The sequence below is a fragment of the Paramacrobiotus metropolitanus genome, unplaced genomic scaffold (genome assembly GCF_019649055.1).
Source record: "Paramacrobiotus metropolitanus isolate TYO unplaced genomic scaffold, Prichtersi_v1.0 Parri_scaffold0000187, whole genome shotgun sequence".
Classification (NCBI taxonomy): Eukaryota; Metazoa; Tardigrada; class Eutardigrada; order Parachela; family Macrobiotidae; genus Paramacrobiotus; species Paramacrobiotus metropolitanus.
Window position 1 is genome coordinate 62,432 of NW_026570407.1, and position 20,150 is coordinate 82,581.

At 49.3% G+C, this 20,150-nt stretch overlaps 1 protein-coding gene across 1 annotated transcript; it reads right to left on the reverse strand.

Annotated features, from left to right (window-relative positions):
• Nucleotides 1–6,372: 6,372 nt before the first annotated feature.
• LOC129600629 (uncharacterized) lies at nucleotides 6,373–7,378 on the reverse strand. The gene is made up of 3 exons (XM_055499168.1): nucleotides 7,187–7,378; nucleotides 6,810–7,046; nucleotides 6,373–6,686 (listed from the first exon to the last, which is right to left on the reverse strand). The coding sequence occupies exons 1-3, from the start codon at nucleotides 7,275–7,277 to the stop codon at nucleotides 6,592–6,594; spliced, it is 423 nt and encodes a 140-aa protein (XP_055355143.1). The 5' UTR covers nucleotides 7,278–7,378; the 3' UTR covers nucleotides 6,373–6,591.
• Nucleotides 7,379–20,150: the final 12,772 nt, after the last annotated feature.

Consider the following 20,150-nt stretch of genomic DNA (forward strand, 5'->3'; position numbering starts at 1 on the left):
TGTTGCGCATTCTAAAAAAACTTTCCATGTCCGCTGCTGCAAGTCCAATCGAGAAAACTGCATAATAATAAGTTTTTAGCGCCTCTCGTTTTCATGTACTGAACAGCTTAAACATTAGGCGCAATTGCGAAGAACTGACTGATCGCTATTTCTTTCAACCCCTGTCATTCGAAACAACCGGAACTTGCGGCGTCAGTACCCGCCGCATTTCGTCAGCGAAGTTGGTCGACGTATAAAAGAACAAACAGGGGAAGCGCGCGCTCTGGAATTTTTGTGGCAGCGTATAAGTGTTGAAATTCAGCGCGGAAATGCCGCTTCTGTTTTGGGAAGTGTTCGTTGTTCAAAAGATCTGGAAGAGCTTTTTCATTTGTTCTAGCTGCTGGATATTTGAGTTTTAAATTTAAATGGCATTTGCTTGTACAAGTTGTGAAATAAATTACTACGGCTTAAACATTTCTTTACTTTTTTTTTCTGGCCGTCCGGAAATAGGCCAGATAAAACCCAGATACGTTTGCAAGAAACGTATGTCTGACCTCAATGCCGGCGTCGTTATACGTTTCCCGTGCCACAGCTAATCATCACGAATACTGTATTACGACACCAGTCAGTCAGATACCAAAAAGACGTACTTCTTTGGATAACAGTTAGCATGAGGTTCCCAGTGGTTGGGTCCCTTTGCGGTAACGCATATAACAGGGTACTAACACGACTTTACATCAAACACACTTGAAGATACCAGGAAAATGATTCTGCTACATTACAGCGTTAGAAAAATGTGTATTTTACTTTTACTCACAGTAAAATAACGATCCGGTTTTAAAGTCAAAAATTTTGAGATGAAAGTTACAGAGTACTGTTCATCCAAAAAAATTTTTGGAAACGATATTCGGTGCGGAAACCATGTGAAAGCTTATCACACACTGGAAATTCCAGTATCATTACTATGAAAATTTATAGTGGGAAAAGCGAACCATGGGTGGTGGGGCGGTGCAGGCGGCCCGTGCGGCTTTTGCAGATTTTCTTTTATAACTCTTAAAGCTTACCTCATATCAAAAAACGGTATGCGTAACAAGCTCAGCAAGTAGTATTCGATTTAATGAAACTTTTTGAGAAATTTTTTGAAACCGCTTTGCTTTGCTGTGAGATTAAATTTGATTTCTCACAACGCGCGTTTGAAGTCTACCGTGTTTTGTTGAGCTATGATCAGCACAGAAAATCTTCAGCTGGAACGCTGAGCAAAGGAAATGAAAGGTCAGAAAGGTTTGAGACGGCAGACACGCACGCCGCATGCAGATTAAGACAACAGCCGTCGGTCAACTAGGTTATTACACCATCCTGTCGCTAAATGCTTCGGCTCGGCATTCCTCTGAAGCGGTTGATTACTTTACCTGCGCTAACAATAGCTTCACATCAGAATCCAGTCCTTCGCTCTTGACCACAGTGGACAGCACAATCTCGTGATATACCGCGGCGCCGCACATCTGTCAGGCCATTCATGCGGTCGTGGGATCGATCCATCCAGATCTTAATTGAAGAAATTTGTAGAAAGAAATAGGAGACACACAAAAACCAAGAAGCATATTGCCCATCGTATGTCCAATGTACAGTCACTACAGTGCTGTACTGCCTGTACATTATACATTGTGTTGACATTTGGTATTTTCGCCTGTGCGCGAAGCTGGCCAATCAGCGCCATTGCTTGAATCTGATGGAACGCTGTGGGTGGGAGGTTCCATAGCATCGCGAGCAAATAACGAGCACAGTGCCATTATGCCGCCCAGCTAATATATCACTGACCAACACTTATTTGACCGGCTATCTGTTTCTTTGTCAATAAAGCTTTTACAACCTCGATCCTGTATCAGCGGAAAATAAGCGCAGGTCAAAGCCCGTTTTTGTTCTTGTACGAGCAGTCGTGTTTCTGGTTGAACTTGTCATTTCAATAGCCGAATCAATCCGTTTAACGAAATTTGTGTAAGTGCTCTCTGATGCAAAGCCTACATTTGATATTTCGGTATTTTTATACTTCTTACGACCAAGATTAATCAATACATAGCACGCTGAGAATTCCATCATGGCCGAACCTGTGCCACAAGCAGTAGCCCCGGCCGAATGGCAGCTCGCAGTACAGGGGAGTGTGGATCTCCGCCAGGGGATCTTGACCAGTGGCGAAAGGAGTGATGTAAAGTTTGCAGTGGGCAGCGAGCTTGGTGAAGTGATAATGTTTTCAGCGCATCAGTACGTATTAGTCCATGCGGTTGATACCAGACTTCCAAGATCCCCATATTTGGTCATCGTAGGTTCATTCTCGGCCTGCGCGGCAGCGATGTGTTGCGCACGTTGTGCAAGTATGTACGCGGCGACGAACCCGTTGAGGTTCCAGAGATTCTGCCCGCAGCTTTTGGCAACATGCTCAAGTAAGTTTAGTCTTGGCATGCCCCTCATCGAAAGAAGTGCCCGATTATTGCGCAAGAGAAACTAAAAAACTAATCTAGGTTGACCGCTTTGCTCGGCGACAGTATTGTGGTTTAAAATGCAGCAGACATATGCGGCCACGGCGGCATTCAGCCGTGCCACAGCGGACTGCTTGTAACTTTTACTGGCATTTGCAAAATAAACAGAAAAAATGTTAATGAATTACTTTGCAGACACATTTACACTGGTTCTGTTAGTAATGGTCTGAAGACGGATAATGTCTTTGAGACCATTCACTGCGCCGACAAGTATAATCTGCCGGCGCTGACCGAATTGTGCTTGAGGTTCATCAGGGCGGATCTGAGCGGCGTCAACTGTGTGCTGTACCTCGATACTGTAAGTGTTGGCATGGGATTGCTCTTCAAAACACTACTGAGGTTATGGTTGTTCTTGAAAAAAGATGGTACTCACATAACACCAAACGTTCGATTTGCTGTAACATCATAGATGTGGTGTAGTGCTTGTCACGAGATACTGTGTCTGTTGTGGCACTTTGTGTCCTGTGTCGGGCATGGTAACTGCGGTGGCTAGCATTATGTCAGTGCTGTCATGCCACTGATATTTAGTTGGTTTTGTGCGCCCTAAGTGGCGGATTAATAGTAAACATAATTATACCGCCACCTCAAGTCGTGACAATAGGTTTACAGTAATGATTAATGGCGAACGTTATTGTCACTACAGTTCTCAACAGAACACTATTGTCACTACTGTCAACTAGAAAAATTGGCTAAAGGCACTTTAAAAGAGTTATTTGACTCTTTTGTAAAAAACTAGCAATGCTAACGACACTACAAGTAACCAATTAACTGCTGTACTCATCCACTACTACTGAAAAGCATAGTGGTATGGTTGTGTGGTTGTCTATGGTTCATAGCAGGTAACGAAAGCACGCTATGTTATATACGAGGCAAGCGACAACTCTTTCCCATCGCTTTAGTAGATTTTATCACTTTCCCTGCTGCATCTTACCCGTGTGCAGGCGCTCACGTGATGCTTGATTTCAGCCGTTTCAGTCGGTTTGCAGCTATAGTTGATTGTGCAAACTGATAAAGAACATATTAAAGTACATAGCATGGCAGGCGAGATTTTATCGCCGGCTCAGTAAGCGCTGATTACAATGGATACGATATCAGTATCACGAGAGCGCCTGCACACGGGTAAGATGCAGCAGGGAAAGTGATAAAATTTACTGAAGCGATGGGAAAGAGTTGTCGCTTGCCTCGTACTTTTTTTATGTCATATACTTTAATGAAGCTTCGTATTGGACAGTGTAATACAAGAATATCAATTAACAAAAACCATAACATCATTTCCGTTCCGCTAAATGAAAGGCGAAGTACACATCTTCCGTCTCTACCGTGTCGCTGAATGTACCGAGAACAGACACTGCATTTCCTCGCTGAATCTCAATACCAATTCTTTGGCGTAAAAACTCTCCTGAGCGGGGGTTGCCTGTACTGTCGATAATCTTTCTCGACAGCTCTTTGAAGAATACCTTCGTCAGTGGTCCGAACGTGCTTGTAGTTTCAAACGCCAGCGGTTGAACGATATAACGGTCTGCCAGCCCGCTATACGGTCTGCCAACCGGCGCCAGATGCTGGGCGATGCGTTGTTTCTTGTGCGTTTTCCACTGCTGAGCGATGCCGAACTGGCCGATGGTCCCGTAAAGGTAAGCCTTATTTGCAGGTGCAAGCTCTCCACTTGGTACTTGTTTTCGAACGCTTTAGGGAAGTAACCAGTTGCATGTTACCGAATTTTTATTCATGCTCGAGAATCTCCGCTTTCGCGCACTCTGAAACACTTTTCTGTATTGGTTTATGGCATTGCATAGCCAGGTGACTTTCATACATCAAGGTAAACACCGTTTCTGGATGGATCAGTCTCTTCATAATAAGACTTAGTACGTACATCAAGACACATTTAAACGTCCGACAGCCTTAAGACCCCAACCGGATATTGCGCGCAAAAACGGTTTTAACGCCAATAAAACAAATCACTTGGCCACATATTGCCATGCATAAATCTTTGCAAAAACTTTTTTTTGTGCGCGAAAGCAGAAGTCGTCCTGCATGCACACGAATTCGGTGCCATGTGCCGGTCACTATTCAACTGATGAATTTAAACTATTCAGCACTATTTACATCGATATTCTGTGCAGAGTCAGCTGCTGTTGGAAAAGGAAATGCTAGACATATACCGGTTCCGCCATGCCAGCAGCAAACCCCCGCTTCCCTTTTCAACGGAACATCGAACCGGTTCGATTATCCGCATCCCGCGGGGCTATGCGCAGCTCGCGCGCCTGGAACAGGTGTTTGTGGAGAGTGACACCGGCCACTACTGGTATCCGGCCGTGGTGACGGGGATCCGCGGATCGGAGGTCAGCGTGTCGCAGGACGGAGGCCGCAGTACGCTACACTGTCAGCCCCATCAGATTGCTCGTGCCGCGGAGATCTTGCGAATCGGACAGAAAATTAAAACGCCCATTTTTTCCCGTCGCTATCTTACCGTCACTTTGGTTAAACACCAGAAAAATGTCTACACAGTAAAACATCAAGGCCAACGATATCGGAGGAAATTTAAGGATCTTGGTTTAAGCAGCGGACAAATGATGGAGTGGATGGCGTCTCATGGTTCTCACTTGTAGAGTACGTTGCGAGGATGCTTGCTAATTCAATAAGGTTTCCCTGAAGGAGCGATGATTGCACTCATTTTGACAGTTTGTTTGAATAGTTTCTGTTGAAAGCATTTTATGGAAGTCAGATTATCATTTTGCAGTAACTGTAGAAGTATGCTGCATATCGTGACGAATTATGAGAGGCAGCTCTGTAACAGAATTTTCTTTTACTTTTTTAATAGACGTGGGTATAGGTGCGATCGCAACCACCATCGTTTACACTGACTTATTTTATTTTTAAAAATCCACCTGGGAAACGTTTTTCCTTTCTTCCGCTAACGACAAAAGCTGCATACTTACGAGTCATGAATTTTAAAAAATTGAAAAATTGGTTTAACTTCTTTCCTGGTCGATATATCAGTATACCACTTCTTCCTTCCCTATTCTTCCTTGAACAAAAAAAGTCTTGCAAGCCAAGTTGTATTAAAATACTTAGTTGTAGGGTGCTGGGTTTAATGTGGTGGCACTGAACTTCTGCGAGCACGACACTTTCGTTTGCAAAACTTGGAAGGAAAATAGCGACACCGCAGCAACGCGGGCCCACAAAACCGCACATGTCAACTTTACCTCAGTCGAACGGGTCTCTACCCAGTACCAAGTACTCGTAGTAGTTCGACCACCTTCCTGCTCACTGAAACGGCCACAACAACCTTGTGTCACAAGCCACAGTAAACATGGTGCTGGGTTGATTCGTTTTATGTCGCAGCACCATTGCACACGAGCTGCAAAACATGTCTGAGGAGTACGTGGCAGCATACGTACGATGAAGTCGTGCTTGCAGAGGAGGCGCAGGCCCTCGTAACGTGATGATGACTATTGTTATGTAAGCCGCTTGCGCCATGTGCAGTTCGGCCACATCGCTAAAGTGAATGAAGAAAAATGCAGCGTAACAAACCTTCAGGCATCATGCACAAATACCTGACGTCTTACTGGTGGCATGTTGGTGCGAGTTTCCGACTGGCCTACTTCAACTTCTTTTTGTCGTACACTGGAAAATTTAACCGATATACATGCAGTCTTAATAACTGCGCATTACCTAAAGCGCTGTTCAGCCACAAGCTAGCTGGCATCAGCAACACAAGGAACTTTTACAGTCGTTTAAGTCTTTCCCCTATACAAGTGGTCTTAAATATAGGGTTCATTGTAAAAAAAGAGGAAATGTAGAAAAGAAAATATTAATAATTAGTACTCGTGCAGATGCCAAAAATCACTCAGAATTTCAATCAAAGTGGAATGCCGACTTCATTGGGAACTGGGAAGCCGTTTAAATGGGCAGATACAGTATACGGCCTGCCACAACTAAGAGCACCGGTAACAAAGCAAAACGCAGAACGAATGCCTATACGAAAGCAGCAACAGCGAAACCACATTTGCGCTATAAAACCCAAGCCTTCTACTCTATCAAAATGACGGCAGGTCGGATAGCGATGCCCTTGATTTCATTACGAACGGAATCCGCCGGCACGACATTCACACTGGTTTTTCTCCCGGTTGCAGCGCATGGGACCGTTGCTGCACATATTGTAGCCGCAATCGACTGTAACGATCAGTTAAACTCGTAATTAATTCATTTCATGCAACGTTATTAGCCCAAACAAACATTCAAATCAGCGGAGATAGAATGATATCATCTTATCGCTAATCAGAAGAGTGTACTTACTGCAACCGCTAAGCGGTCGAGTGCGCCGGCCGGTCTGTTCTTCCGTAGACGCCGCACCGCTGCCACGAGGCGGCTGGCCGGTCTGCTCTTCCGTGGACGCCGCTCCCCTGTGAGCGCCCTTTTCGCGCCGGTCGCTCTTAGCCGGCGATGAGCGCGCTGGCGGGCAGACACAGCGTTCCTGGTCTGTGTCGCAGGTTTGATGCTGACCGTCGTCGCACACACCGTACTCGCAGTCCACTACAACGCAAAGGAAAGCAATGTACCGTAATGTACCGTCTGTAGAAAACAACGCTCACTGCCAGCACTTTTAATTGTCCTGCTAAAACCAATGCAGATCGAAAGTTGTCGACATATTAATACGTAATACATGTGCTTACGGCATCCGGTTTTCAGTTTCTTAGGAGCACAATGAACGCTGCAAGCATACAGAAGAACCGACGCGCATAACAGAAAAGCAATATTTGCCATGTTTTAAGTTTTTCACGGTTAATTGTCGAAAGCGCAAAACAATCGGCAGTGCCTAGGAATTAGCAACGATACTAAACGATACCGGCCAACAAACCTTTCTACGCTTTACTGCTGTGTATAATACTTATTAGTATTAAGGGAACTTTCCATGTACCGGTTACACGACGAGGTCTGTTATCTGGCGATGGCGATCAGGCTGATTTGAATCAGCCAGCCAATTGATCAGTAGACAAACACCATTGCGTTAGCTTAGGACATTATCAATATGTATTCTCTTTTCGTCGGACTGAGAACCGGCCCAAAAGCCAGTGGATGGAAATTGTCATGGCAAAGGGTATGTGCACTTTGGTCGGAGGTGTTCTTCAGCCTTCGCTCGGAAAACCGCGGTTTTTCCGCAACTGTCATGTTGAAACTAGCATGCGTACGTTCCATATGACACTTAACTGCGCTTTAAGCATTTTTATAACTGTCGGAAAAGATTCGTGCCTTTAGTCGTATACGGCACAATTTTGGCACACACACCGGGCACATCAACTAATGAGAATGCATAAACGGCAGGAATGTTAGTTTTTGTGCAAACCAGCGCGTGTGTGCCTTCGGAAGCTGCACACTGCGATGCAGTAGTTGTGCAGGAAGAGAAATTATTAATTATTTGTACAGACATTCCTTTGTGCAACATAGATCGTGGTAAAACTTTGCTGGCGTCCAGGGTAGCGACTGCATGTGGAACTTGATTTACGGTTTCGCAGTACATTGAACACTGAACTGCACATTCGCACATTGAACTGCATACGAACAAGGCATCGGTTGCCGTGATCATCACGGCACCGTGGATATAAGCGCTCGGTGACCAAAACCTGTTATCGGCGCTCCAGCGGAAATTCTGACGTCTCAAACCTAATTCGTGCATAATTACGAACAGGGAAGACCTAGGACCTCTGTATGGCTATAATAACCCCCAAAAGTGCATTTTGCGTCATGCGGATTCGTTATGGTGACAAGCGCAAAATTCCCTAAAGATAAATTTACCCATCTCTAACAGTGTCGGCTGTTGGAGAAATCTTTCTGCAGTACGATCGTTTGGTTGCAAATAACAGTAAGCAGGCTACACCATAAATGCTTGAACGAAAAGCTGTTCGAGATATTGCAAATTTTCCTTAAAAAATTCGCTGCGGAAGCACCAGGAAGCAACCCAATATAATTACTAGTACTGTACTGTACTGGAATACGAACGCTCTTAGCACTCTTCCAGTACGTAACGTGGCTGAAAAAATCAAATGCCAGATTGAATGTCTAACAGCTGATTAATTTAACCGACTGGATTAGAATGATCAAGGCCAAGCACACATAATCCTTACAGCCAATTGTAGTTAAGTGGAATTATGGAGGCTGCGATTGGTCGCAAGCGAAAGCATGTACGGTGTGTACAGTACTTACTTGCGGCCAGCATTTAAATGGGCTGTACAACCTACCAACAGGGCGATCGCCGCCTCTGGAAAGGCATTGTGACGAGTCCGTGATCAATCTGCCAGCAGCGGTCAACAATACGCTCAGGTAAGCAATGCTTGTAATCTGACAGCTGATCAGTGATCACCACCGAGCCCATGACAGCCTCAAAGCGGTCATCAAGCGCGCTTTTGCGTCGGCGGGAATCGAAACTGAACTGGAACCTGCCGGAATCCTCCGTACAGATGGCAAACGACCCGACGGCGTGACAATTTCCCGTGGGAAAGAGGAAAGGCGCTGGCCTGAGATGTAACCTGCTGCAGCACCATGGCGTTGTCGTACATTGCAGCCACATCCACCCAAGCCGGAGCAGCAGCATCGCTAGCCGAGCGGAGCAAGACCGAGAAATACCGCAACATCACCCGGGATTACTGGTTCTCGCCGCTGGCCTTCGAGACCTACGGAACATGCGGACCAGAAACCGCTAATGTGCTTGGAAACATGATCCACTAGCAATCAGGCGAACTGCGAGCACTCGAGTTTGCGTCAACGGATCAGCATAGAGATTCAGCGAGGAAACGCAGAATCTGTAATGGGACAGCACCATCGGCAGCGAATTTTGACGAATTTTTTTCTGTTATTCGTCCGTCTGTTCTTATAAATGTTGCCGTGTAGCTCGCTTGTGTTTTCAGTTTCTCACGATTTACGTAGAGTTTGTGTAAAATTTTGTTTCCCGAAACGCAAATAAAAGTCGACCCACCGAGCCCAAATTACTAGTACCACAGTGGTGGGAAAAACTGTCGGCTTTGATCGGCGACTTCTTTCAGATGTAACCATGCCGGCGGCATAAGCGGTGCGCGTGCCAGGACAGCGCCGGTACTTTTTATTAGGCTGTTCAGGGTTAATGCGCTGAGCACTCAAGAAAACCTTAAAGGTCTAATAAAACTCTTGTTCCAGGTATAATTGTGATTATTCGGTATACCAACCCAGTGGACAATGGCCTAATGCCCGACAACGTGTGTGTGATTTACTGCGCCAAAATTCTAATCTGCCGGCGCTGGAAGACAGGTGCTGAAAGAACTTAGTTGCTGAGGTTGATCAGGATGGACTTAAGAAGGCCAAAAATTCTTTCATGCAACTGGATTGTGAGTTTTTTCACTTCTTTTTTTTAATTGTTTTTCACCTTGCTAAGCCAGTTTAAACATCCAAAACACACACAAGCGTCACACAGCATCAAAAGACAGCGGAAACATGCGGCCGAATCACAGAGAACATTTGATCTAAGTTAGCCGAGGCTGGTGTCGTTCCCAGGATGGATGCTGCATTTCCACGTTGAATTTCGATGCTGAACCTCTGGCGCAGATACTCCGTTGCGCGTATCCCGCCCGTTTCCTGCCATATCATCCTGCCTACCTCGCTGAACAGCCGGGAGGCTTCCGGTCTGAGTGGTCCCACTGTCTCCACACCCACCGCACGGAACACCGTTTAAAAAACAAACCCATTTCCTTCCCCCAACCGTCTTCCACTTTCGCATTTACAACTGGTATCAATTAGCCAAAACAAACAGTTGTATCTGTTTTAGAATTCACGCATGGTTCAACGAAGGAAAACATTAAATGAACACACGTATATAGTTGATAGAACGGGATGGTCGATTTAAGCTTAAACTGGCTGGCGTGGAGTGGCTTGAACCGGCAACCGGTGTTTTCCGGAACCATGCAAACCATAGCTACATTTTCGTCGGACTTTTGCAGATTTGTTGGTAAACGTTTTTGGCAGTGGAATATGCGCACCACACGGTTTTCAAATCGTATGATCGCAGTTACTAGTACAATCTCAACCTCCGGCACTCTAGCTGCAGCACATTATGCTTCTGAAATCCTGCTCTGCCAGAATTGTGTACTAAGTGCCGGTTTCTTCTTTCCATCATGTCAGAAAATCGTTTGCATAACGAACACCGCTTCCCGCAGTTGCTGACCAGTTGACGCTTCTCTAAGACAGTGGTGACATGCGCGATGAAAAGTGCGCCGAACGGCCAAATGAAATCCTTTCCAGGTCTTAGTATACAATGTGTCAGATATGACACAGAAGCAGAACGAAAAGTGGGGCAAATATCGCCTTTATTGGGAACAATAAAGCAACCACAAACAAACACAGAAAACCAATGCGGTATCACTGTGGAAAAAGTAGCTGCGAGCGCGCAAGTCAGTAAAATGGTAATGATGCAGCGTGCTGCGGGTACGCAACAGCTGATGCCGTAAAGCATGGGATCGCTCGTAGGCGCTGGGCTACGCCCCCAAGAGTGCGGAAATGCGCTGATTGGTCAGCGTAGACAAAGTATACGCTGAGTGAGCAGCGTAATAGCGCGGCACGAATGGAGTAGCCGTGCGCGAGCGGGCGACAGAGCAAAGCCACAAGAGGTGTCTACCGCCTCGAGTGTGCGGTCTCTGACATGCCTCTGGGCGGGAGTGGGAGCTCCTGCGAGCACCTTCCGACTCTGCCCCTGGCCAACCCGGTAGGGTGCCAGGATCCGATACCCGGTAGGGCCGGATGCCACTTTGTCTCTAAACCCGGTAGGGTCGGTTGCTCCAGACCCGCGGTGCAGTGCACCGAACGGCCGAAATCTGGAGTGCACTCTGGTTGCAGGGGGTTCCAGTGTGGTTTGAAGGCTTGGTTGGTCGACCAGGTAAAAAATAAAGTTTATAAGGCTCATTGGTTAAACATCGAAATAGAAAAATCACAATTTCGGTGAGAATTTAAGAAAGTAAGATCATAGTTAGAGATCCCAAAGCCAATTCCTTTGGTTATTTGGCTAAATAAAAACATTAATTCTTTGGTTAATAAAGTCTAGAAAAACCAGGTATGGTTAAAAAACTAGACGTAAAATAGCTCATTCCGACTAGGTTTACCACAGGGCCAGGTTCTGTCCACACGGGTCCTAGTCAACGGTCCGCTTGATCCGATAGGATTGGTCTGGTCCTGTAGATCCGGGGCGACGGTTCCCAGAGATGTCCACAGGGGTCCAGTGAAGTAAATCCAGCGGTGCGGTATATGGAAGGCACTATTGCTTTCGCAAGGACAAGTTGTCCCCTTCCTGGTTTAAGTATGGTGGACCAAGCCCGGTTGGGCTGTCCATATAGGGCCAGAGTAATACCTCTGGACAGGAGAGGTGCTCCTGTGACCAAAATAGTATGCTTGGACCAATTCCGTTAGGATGGCCATGCTTTGGTCTGACATGCCTCTGTTGGACCTGACCCGTTAGGGTTGTCCCTGGTGTGGCGGGAGTGGGAGTCCTGTCGGATTCCTTCCCAGTGGCCCAACATTGGTGCTTTGGACCAGTCCCGTTAGGGTGGTGCACATGGGTCTCTAACTTGGACCGGTTTGGCCTTGCATGCCAGTTTGGTCATGCGCCTAGGTCCAAAAATCTTCTAAGTCCAAGAGGGCCATAATGGAAAAATTTTCTAAGTCCCAGGACCGAAGTGGTATAGAGGACCAAACCCGTTAGGGCGGTCCAAACTCGGTCTCTGACATGCTCTGGGCCGGGATACGGGGTTCCATTGTGATGTGGCTCGCCTCCGGCTGGTGTGGGACGTGGGGGTCCTGTATAACAGGTTTTGGCTCTCCGATATGGACTTAGTCGTTTTTTGATGAGCCGCGTCGTTGGACGGGCCAAAAAACTTAGTCGATTTTTCAGTGGCTACGTCATTGGACGGGCCAAAAAACTTAGAAAATTTTCGGTCGGCCACGTCGTTGGACGGGCCAAAAGACTTAGAAAATTTTCGGTCGGCCACGTCGTTGGACGGGCCAAAAGACTTAGAAAATTTTCGGTGGGCCACGTCGTTGGACGGGCCAAAAGACTTAGTCGATTTTTCGACTGTCCGCGGTTGATGGCGGGCCAAAAGGACTTAGTCGTTTTTTTGATGGTCCAAGGTGTATGGCGGGCCAAAAGGACCTAGTCGTTTTTTCGACGGTCCAAGGTGTATGGCGGGCCAAAAGGACTTAGTCGTTTTTTCGACGGTCCAAGGTTTATGGCGGGCCAAAAGGACTTAGTCGTTTTTTCGACGGTCCAAGGTTAATGGCGGGCCAAAGTTGCAGACTCGTTAGGTCTGGTCCGTCTCATTGGCCGTGGGCCATGAGTTAGCTACCATGTCCGATGAGTCAGATAGGTTTCCCTGAGACCGTGGCCATAACAAAATTAAGTGACTTCTGACGAAAACGTCAGGTTGGCCGGGCCAAACTCCAAAAAATTAAGTTGTGGGCGCCGGTAGGCGTTTTCCACAAAGGAGTCGGTCTGCTGACTGGAAGCATCCTCATTCAGCCTCGGGGCGGTGCATCTTTTGGATGGGCCTCTGGGCGGTCCGTGGTGAGGATGTTGGACGTGGCGTGCAAAGTGGGTGTACCACAACTTCTATGTGGCTCCCGAACTCACTTGTCCCAGTTGCCTGGTATGGCAACTAAACTCGTGAGCCGCGTATGGTCCGTTGGACACACAGCGGGCCTGGTCCAACTTCTATGGGCCAGGACTTGGCCTTGGCTTGTCGCAACTTCTATGCCGGCCAGGCTGATCCTTGGCTTGTCGCAACTTCTATGCGGGCCAGGATCGATCCACGGCTTGTCGCAACTTCTATGCGGGCCGTCGCCGCCTTCTGGGCGCTGGATCCTTTCCATGCCGGTGAACCGGGCGTTACGCCAAGTTCGGTCCGGTGGACTCCGTCGGATGGTCTGGGATGGCCGAGCCAAATTCATGGTCCCAGCCGCTAAGCCAGATCCAATCCGGGGAATCCGGTTAAGATCCAGGGATTAAGGTCCGGTAAAGTAGACGATACATGGCTGTAAGCCACGTTTGTTGGGCGAGGGTAACAACCGTTGGATTGTACCCACCGTGGTGTTCAAGTCCGGTTCAGCCGATGCCGGTCTAATTTTAGGGCCGACATGCAGGAATGGCCGTTGGCCTATTCCTGCCCTCCTTGTCCGGCTTGGTCGCCGTTGCCCGACCTTGGGTTGAGTGGGTCGACGACGCTTTCCTCCATATCCGCCAATTCCTGTTCGGTCAGGTTATGTTGATGTTGGCTGGATGTGCTGGTCGGCTGGACTTCTGGGCCAGGCTGTTCGGCCTGGGTCTGGGCGTGGTCTGGGCAACACGCGCCTAAGTGCTTCATCGATCAGGCCAAGCTGATATTGCCGGTTACGGAAGTCACACAGTGCTGGCGCGTCATTGGCCGTGTTTAATGGCTTGTCCATAAACCGCAGCATGGCCCGTCGGATCCTGGTTATGTATTCCAGGACGCGTTGGAATTCTAAGTCCAACGCGACTTTTCTCCGCATAATGGCGATGTCCACGCCTTTCAGACTGGTGATGGCTTTGCGGATTTCCTCCTCTAGGAGTTCCGCCGCGTGAAGTTCGCGTTCCAGAGGCGGTATGTCTGGATAAGCCCTCAGGTCGTACGGAGATGATGCTGGTTCTCGCGGTTCCAATCCAGTGGCCATTAACATTGCCTCGTCGGTAGACGTAGGCTGGGCCACTGGTGGAGCGGAAGATTCCCCAGTCGTAGTGGTAACTACGACTGTTGGGTTCGGTGGGGGAGGCTGTGCTGATGGTGCTGGTGGCGGACATGTTGGTGCTGCGGATCCTTCTGTCCTCAGCTGTCTGTCCGTCCGGTGCTGTACCAGCTGATCCCTCAGCCTGCGAGATGCCGCCAGCAATGCCTGACCGGTTTGGTCATGCAAAGGAAATATCTCGTGCTGAGCCTGGCGGGTCGCAATTTCCTCGCTGAGTTCATGTGCGAGGCGCCGGAACTCTTCTTGATCGAGGAGGATGCACTGGACCAACTCACGGTAGTGAGGGCTGCGCCTATCCAATTCTCGGATCATGGCCTCCAATTCTTGGATGGCGTCCTCTACGTCCTTCAGATTGTCCTGAAGTTGGTAGAGTGGAGTCCGGCCGTCGGCCAAAAGTTCTGTAGGGGATTCAATCCTCATTGGTGGAGTGGTTGGGTCCACCTGGACGTCCCCTTCATCTTCATCATCGTCTGGCATTGGCGATGATATAGGTTCAACCATGTCAGATATGATGCAGGTTGATGGGACAGTCAACGCTGGGTTAGGCGTTGGCTGTGCCGCTGGTTCCGGTTCGGCTAGGCCAAGTTGGGCCGCCAATGTTGTTGGGACCTCTTCTGGCCGGTTGTAAACGGTTAATCGTCCGTCCACGAATACCCGTAATGGGTAATCACGTAACCCGTCGGGCCGTGATGTGCTTGGCTGGGGTTCCGGCGGCGCTGGGGTTCTGTACGCCTCCGGTCCCACTCGTGGAGGTTCAATGGATGAGTCAGACGGCGCCTGGCCCGTAGGGTCAGGTTGTGCCGCTGAAGGTGGGCTATACGGCGGTTGGCCGTATGCTCCATATCCGCCGTAAGGCGGTGGATATCCATAAGGTCCTGGCGGATACATCCACGGTGGTGGGTATCGCCATGAGTTTGGGTCCGGCTGCGGCTGGTTTGAAGGTCCAGGCGCAGGATACGGTGGATATCCATAATGTGGATTGTAGTATGGCGGCGGGGTAAACTGTGGCCGCGGTCCAGTATGGACCGGCGTAGTCATGACCGTTGGCCCGACTGCCGCAGTTGTAGAAACCGGCTGATTTGCCGAAGTGGTCGGTAGGCCACCATACAGAATTGGTTGAGGTGGGCCGGTTGGGCCTCGAGGGTAACGTCGGACCGTTTGGCCCGATGTAGAGCTTGGCTGGCTGCCAGCTACTGCTGCGTTCACCAAGAGTCCAGTGACGTCAGAGAATGTCCCTGGCGGCCAAAGTTGTGGCGGAATGGCTCGAGGTGGCAGAGGCTGGACCCGCGGTAGCGGTGTGTCAGCCCGAGGGTTGGGGCCGACTGACATAGTTGCCAGCTGCTCAGCGGTTAAGTTAGCTCTAATATTGGGTACCTGGACACTCGGAGGCCGGTTAGACGACCGAGTGGAGGATCCACCCGACCGGGATTCCGGTCGTGAATATGGATGTAGTCGGTTGCTTCGGTCGGAGTCATCTGAGCGATCAGTTCGTCGGCGTCCTTCCATCGTTGAATGGGGCGCTGTCATGAGACGAATCACGCGGTGTTAGACTCCTACCTACTTTGTTAGTTCAATGTACGGCCAGCTACTTATAAGCTACCCTGTCAGATAAGGTTACAGATATTGGACCAAGTTATGCTACTTTTAAGCTACTGGTCATTTAGAGTTAGGTTAGTTAAATTTAGGTTAGTTAATTTCGGTAGCAGCTCACGGAGACGTCTAAGTCTACCGTGTCAGATATCCTATCGGATATTATTTTAAACGACATTCTGTCCAGCCTTATCGACCGTCTTGTCCAGTACGTCCGGTGGGACTGTACTGGACTTGTCAATACGTCCGGTAGGACCGTATTGGACTTCTGCTTTTTGCCCTTTGAGACTTTCTCAGATTTTTCCCGTCCCGTGGTTATGCGGGTGAGTAAGTCTTTATCCGCCTCATCATCAGCAACTACGTCCTCTTCTAGGACCTGCTGGGCCGTAAGGGTTGCCTTAGGCTTTTTAGGCGTTTTTGGTCTTTTGGGCTTCTCTTTGGGCGTCGCGACCACTTTTGGCTCTTCGGTCGCCGCTGGCTTGTCCGTGGCGGACGTCCTTTTTTCTGGTTCCGCCGGGGCCAGAGTTGGGTCAATGACGGTTAACGGCTGGTTTTGAAGCTTTTGAAGGGCCGGTGTCTCGAAATCCGGTTTGGCCTTTCGAGGTCGGCCTGGGCCACGCTTCATTGGTGGCGCTGGGTCTGATGTCTTCGGATCAGGTGGGCCATGGCCTGGGATTTGCAGAGTCTTTTGCTGCTCCGCCACAAGTTTCTTGGACGGGCCCTTTCCGGGCTTTTGCTTCTCCAGCAGTTTCTCCAGTTTATTCTGGGCGTGTGGGAGCTTTGCATCTTGTCCCGGCTCTGCCTTGTTGTTGCACCTTTCCGACTCTGTGGGTTGAGGTTCCGCGTCGCCGCCCTTCTTTTTGGTTGAGCGAGTTATTCTGCGACTCGGGCCTTCCGGGTTAAGGTATGGCTTTAGGCGATCGACACATACGGTGTGTTCCACACCAGTGTCCCGCTCTCGGATCCAGTAAGTATTCGGCTTAGGTATGCCGATGACGATGTAGACGCCTTCGAACTTGTTTAGGTTGGTCGGGTCGTCTACCATGTTCTTCAGGGTGACCAAGTCCCGCTTCTGGAACTCGGCCTGCGACTTCTTTTTGTTATAGATAGCCGCGTCCCTGAGGAATCCTTCTTCGATCCGCGTTTTCGCAATTTCATGCGCCCGGTTCAGGCGCTGTTGCATCCTCTTGACGTAACGTTTGTTAGTCGTAAATGTTTCTGGGACGTTGGTCCCAGCGAGGACGTCTTGCGGTATCGTCATTTCTCGTCCATATAGCATGTGATATGGCGAGAATCCAGTGGTTGCGTGAACGGCACGGTTCATGCCGGAAATCACGTAAGGTAGGGCCCTGTGCCAACGATGTTCATCGCCGGCGCCGCCAAAGTTTCGAATTCCGTCCCAGATGGTCTGCATCTGGCGTTCGACTTGGCCTTGGCCCTCTGGATGATAAGCGGATCCGAAGGTCTGCTCGATGCCGAAGATTTTCGCCACTTTGGCGAAAGATTTTGCCGTAAAATGCGTGCCCCGGTCGGAGTGCATTGTGTGTGGCATGCCGTACTTTAGTACGACTTCTTCGACAAAGAACTTCTCAAACTCCTTGGCCGAGTTTGTTTTGGTCGGCCGGGCTATGGTGAACTTCGTCATTTGGTCGACCACCACAGCGATGTACCGGTATTTCTTTGTCTGGGTCACCGGTAGAGGTCCTTTGAAGTCGGCAAAGACGCGGTACCAAGGCGCAACAGCTTCGGTCGGTTGCAGCTTACCGTAGGTAGCTCGCCGCGGTACTTTGCCGAAGATACACGTCTGACATCGGTCGATATAGTCGTGTATGTCGCAGCTCATTCGGTCCCAGTAGAACCTGAGCTTGGCTGCTTCAATGGTCTTGCGGTATCCAAAGTGGTTCCCTGTTTTTCCATCATGGAGGGACTGGATAATGTTTTTCCGCATAAACAGAGGGACAACGAATCTCCTTTCGAGTTTCGCATTGATTTCGGTGAGTCGGTAGAGCACACCTTTGTCCATCTGATAATGTTCAAGTAATTTGGACCTCTTGTCCATTTCGCTTTGATGTTCCAACTCGTGGATTTTCTTGGCCAGAGTTGGGTCACGATGTTGCATCCGTCGCAGTTCTTGCGCGGTGCGGTCCGTGACTTTTTCTGGACACGGTGGGACTTCGGGCTCTGGCTCTCCCGGTGTGGGCGCCGGTACGTTAATGACCCGTATGTCCGCCGTGCTGAATTCATTCCAGTCACTGATTGCGTTACAATCAGGAAGGAGAGGCTTGTCCCATCCATCTGCGGGGTCCTCGTCAGTTACTTGCAGCCTGCGCACCTTTATGATGCGTGCTGGGATCTCGTCTTTATAATCCTCGAAGGGACTTGGTCCAACTCTTCGTGTGGGCCTTTGTCATCGTCCCGTTAGAGTGGCCATCTGGACAAAGCATCAGCATTGTCGCAGAATGTGCCTGGCTTGTACTCGATGGTGATGTCCCGTCCCTGTAAGGCGAGGGCCCATCGAGTAAGACGAGGGTTGATGCCGGGTCGGTTGGACTCGCATCTGAGCAGGTTGGTTAGGGCTCTATGGTCCGTCCTTACGGTAAATGGCCCGTGGTCGATGTAGTGTTTAAACTTTTGGACGGCCCATACTACGGCTAAGCATTCCCATTCGGTCACACCGTAGTTTTTCTCAGCTCCATGTAGGACACGGCTTGCGTAGGCAATTGGCCTCGAGTCCTGGCTGAGTATGGCTCCGATGCCAGCGCCACTTGCATCACATTCGATGGTGGTCTGCTTGGTTACATCGAATTTGGCCAATATTGGGGCTTCCGTTAGGGCCTTTTTGATTTCATTGAACTCGGCGGTGTGGGCATCAGTCCAGTCGTTCTTAACCGAACTTTCCTTCCGCAGGAGTTCATACATCTTGGAAGTCTTCTGGGCGTAGCCCTGAATGAACTTCCGGTAATAGTTAGCGAGTCCAAGAAACGAGCGAAGTTGACGCTCGGTCTTGGGCGGTAGTTTCTCGGCGATGGCCGCTACCTTCTCGGGATCGGTATGGACACCGTCCTTGCTGAGGATGTGTCCAAGGAATTGGAGTTTTTCCATTCCAAACTCGCATTTCGACGGTTTTATCGTGAATACGGCGTCTCTGAGGCAGAGAAGCGTGTTTCTGAACGCTTTCCTAAATTCCTCGAATGTTTTGCCGAAGAATATCACGTCGTCGACGTATGCGAAGACGCCGCCTTGTTTGCGGGCCGGCGCCATAATCTTGTCCATAGTCATTTGGAATGTGGCTGGCCCATTGCAGACGCCAAACGGCATTCGTTTGAACCGGAACATCCCTTCTGGAGTCACGAAGGTAGTGTAGTCTATGGACGCTGGGTCCATAGGGATTTGCCAGAATCCGGACTGACAATCTACCTTGCCGTAGTAGGCGTTTCCTGCGCATTGATCCAGGAGTTCGTCTGGATTGGGCAATGGGTAATTGTTCTTTTTGGTCACCGTGTTCAGCTTTATGTAGTTTATGCAGAACCTGGTGCCCATGGTCCCGTCGCCGTTTTTCTTTGAAGCGAGGACCACTAGGAAACTCCACGCTGCCATGGACTGTTCAATCACGCCTTGGTCCAACATTTCTTGGACGTGCTTATTTATGAACTCTCGTCCCTTCCAACTCGTTCGGGTTGGGTTCATTTTGATTGGTGCAGCGTCGCCAACTTCTATGACGTGGGTCACTCCTTTGACGTCGCCGTAAGGCTTTTTGGACGTCGGGAATATGGCCCTGAGTTCCCATAAGTCCTGACGGAGTAGAGCGGTCTGCTCCTCGGTCAGGTGATCGCCAAAATGTGCGTTGGCGATGTGGGCGCGGATTTCACGCTCCACTTCTGGATCTTCCTCTCCGGTTTGGAGGGAATTGATTCGGGCGTATTCTTCGTCCGAGATTTCCTCGTATGGCTCCACTTGGCCCATGTTAACTCCTTTCCGGAGTATATGGGGCTCTTTGGAGTAGTTTGACACCAGTATGGTGAAACTAGTGCCATCATGCTGGACTGGTCCGTCGAGCATGGCCAGACTCCGTTTGGTGTCTTGGCTTCCGAGGTACATAAGTCTCTGTCTTGGGTCGACAGGAAAGTCAATGCTGACTTGGACCGGGGTAATGGACTCCGGTGGGAGTTCCACTTTTACAGTTGCCCGGACCATAGCATGGTCGTTAATGGTGCGGTACCGATTTGGATTGTTCCCCGCCGCTTTTGGCCATGGTAAGGCGTCGGCGTTGGGAATTGA

Coding starts and splice junctions, on each gene's coding strand:
- LOC129600629 (XM_055499168.1), bottom strand. CDS start 7,277: ATGGCAAATATTGCTTTTCTGTTATGCGCGTCGGTTCTTCTGTATGCT. Junction 7,047..7,186: donor GAAACTGAAAACCGGATGCC/GTAAGCACATGT, acceptor TTTGCGTTGTAG/TGGACTGCGAGTACGGTGTG. Junction 6,687..6,809: donor TCGACCGCTTAGCGGTTGCA/GTAAGTACACTC, acceptor TGATCGTTACAG/TCGATTGCGGCTACAATATG.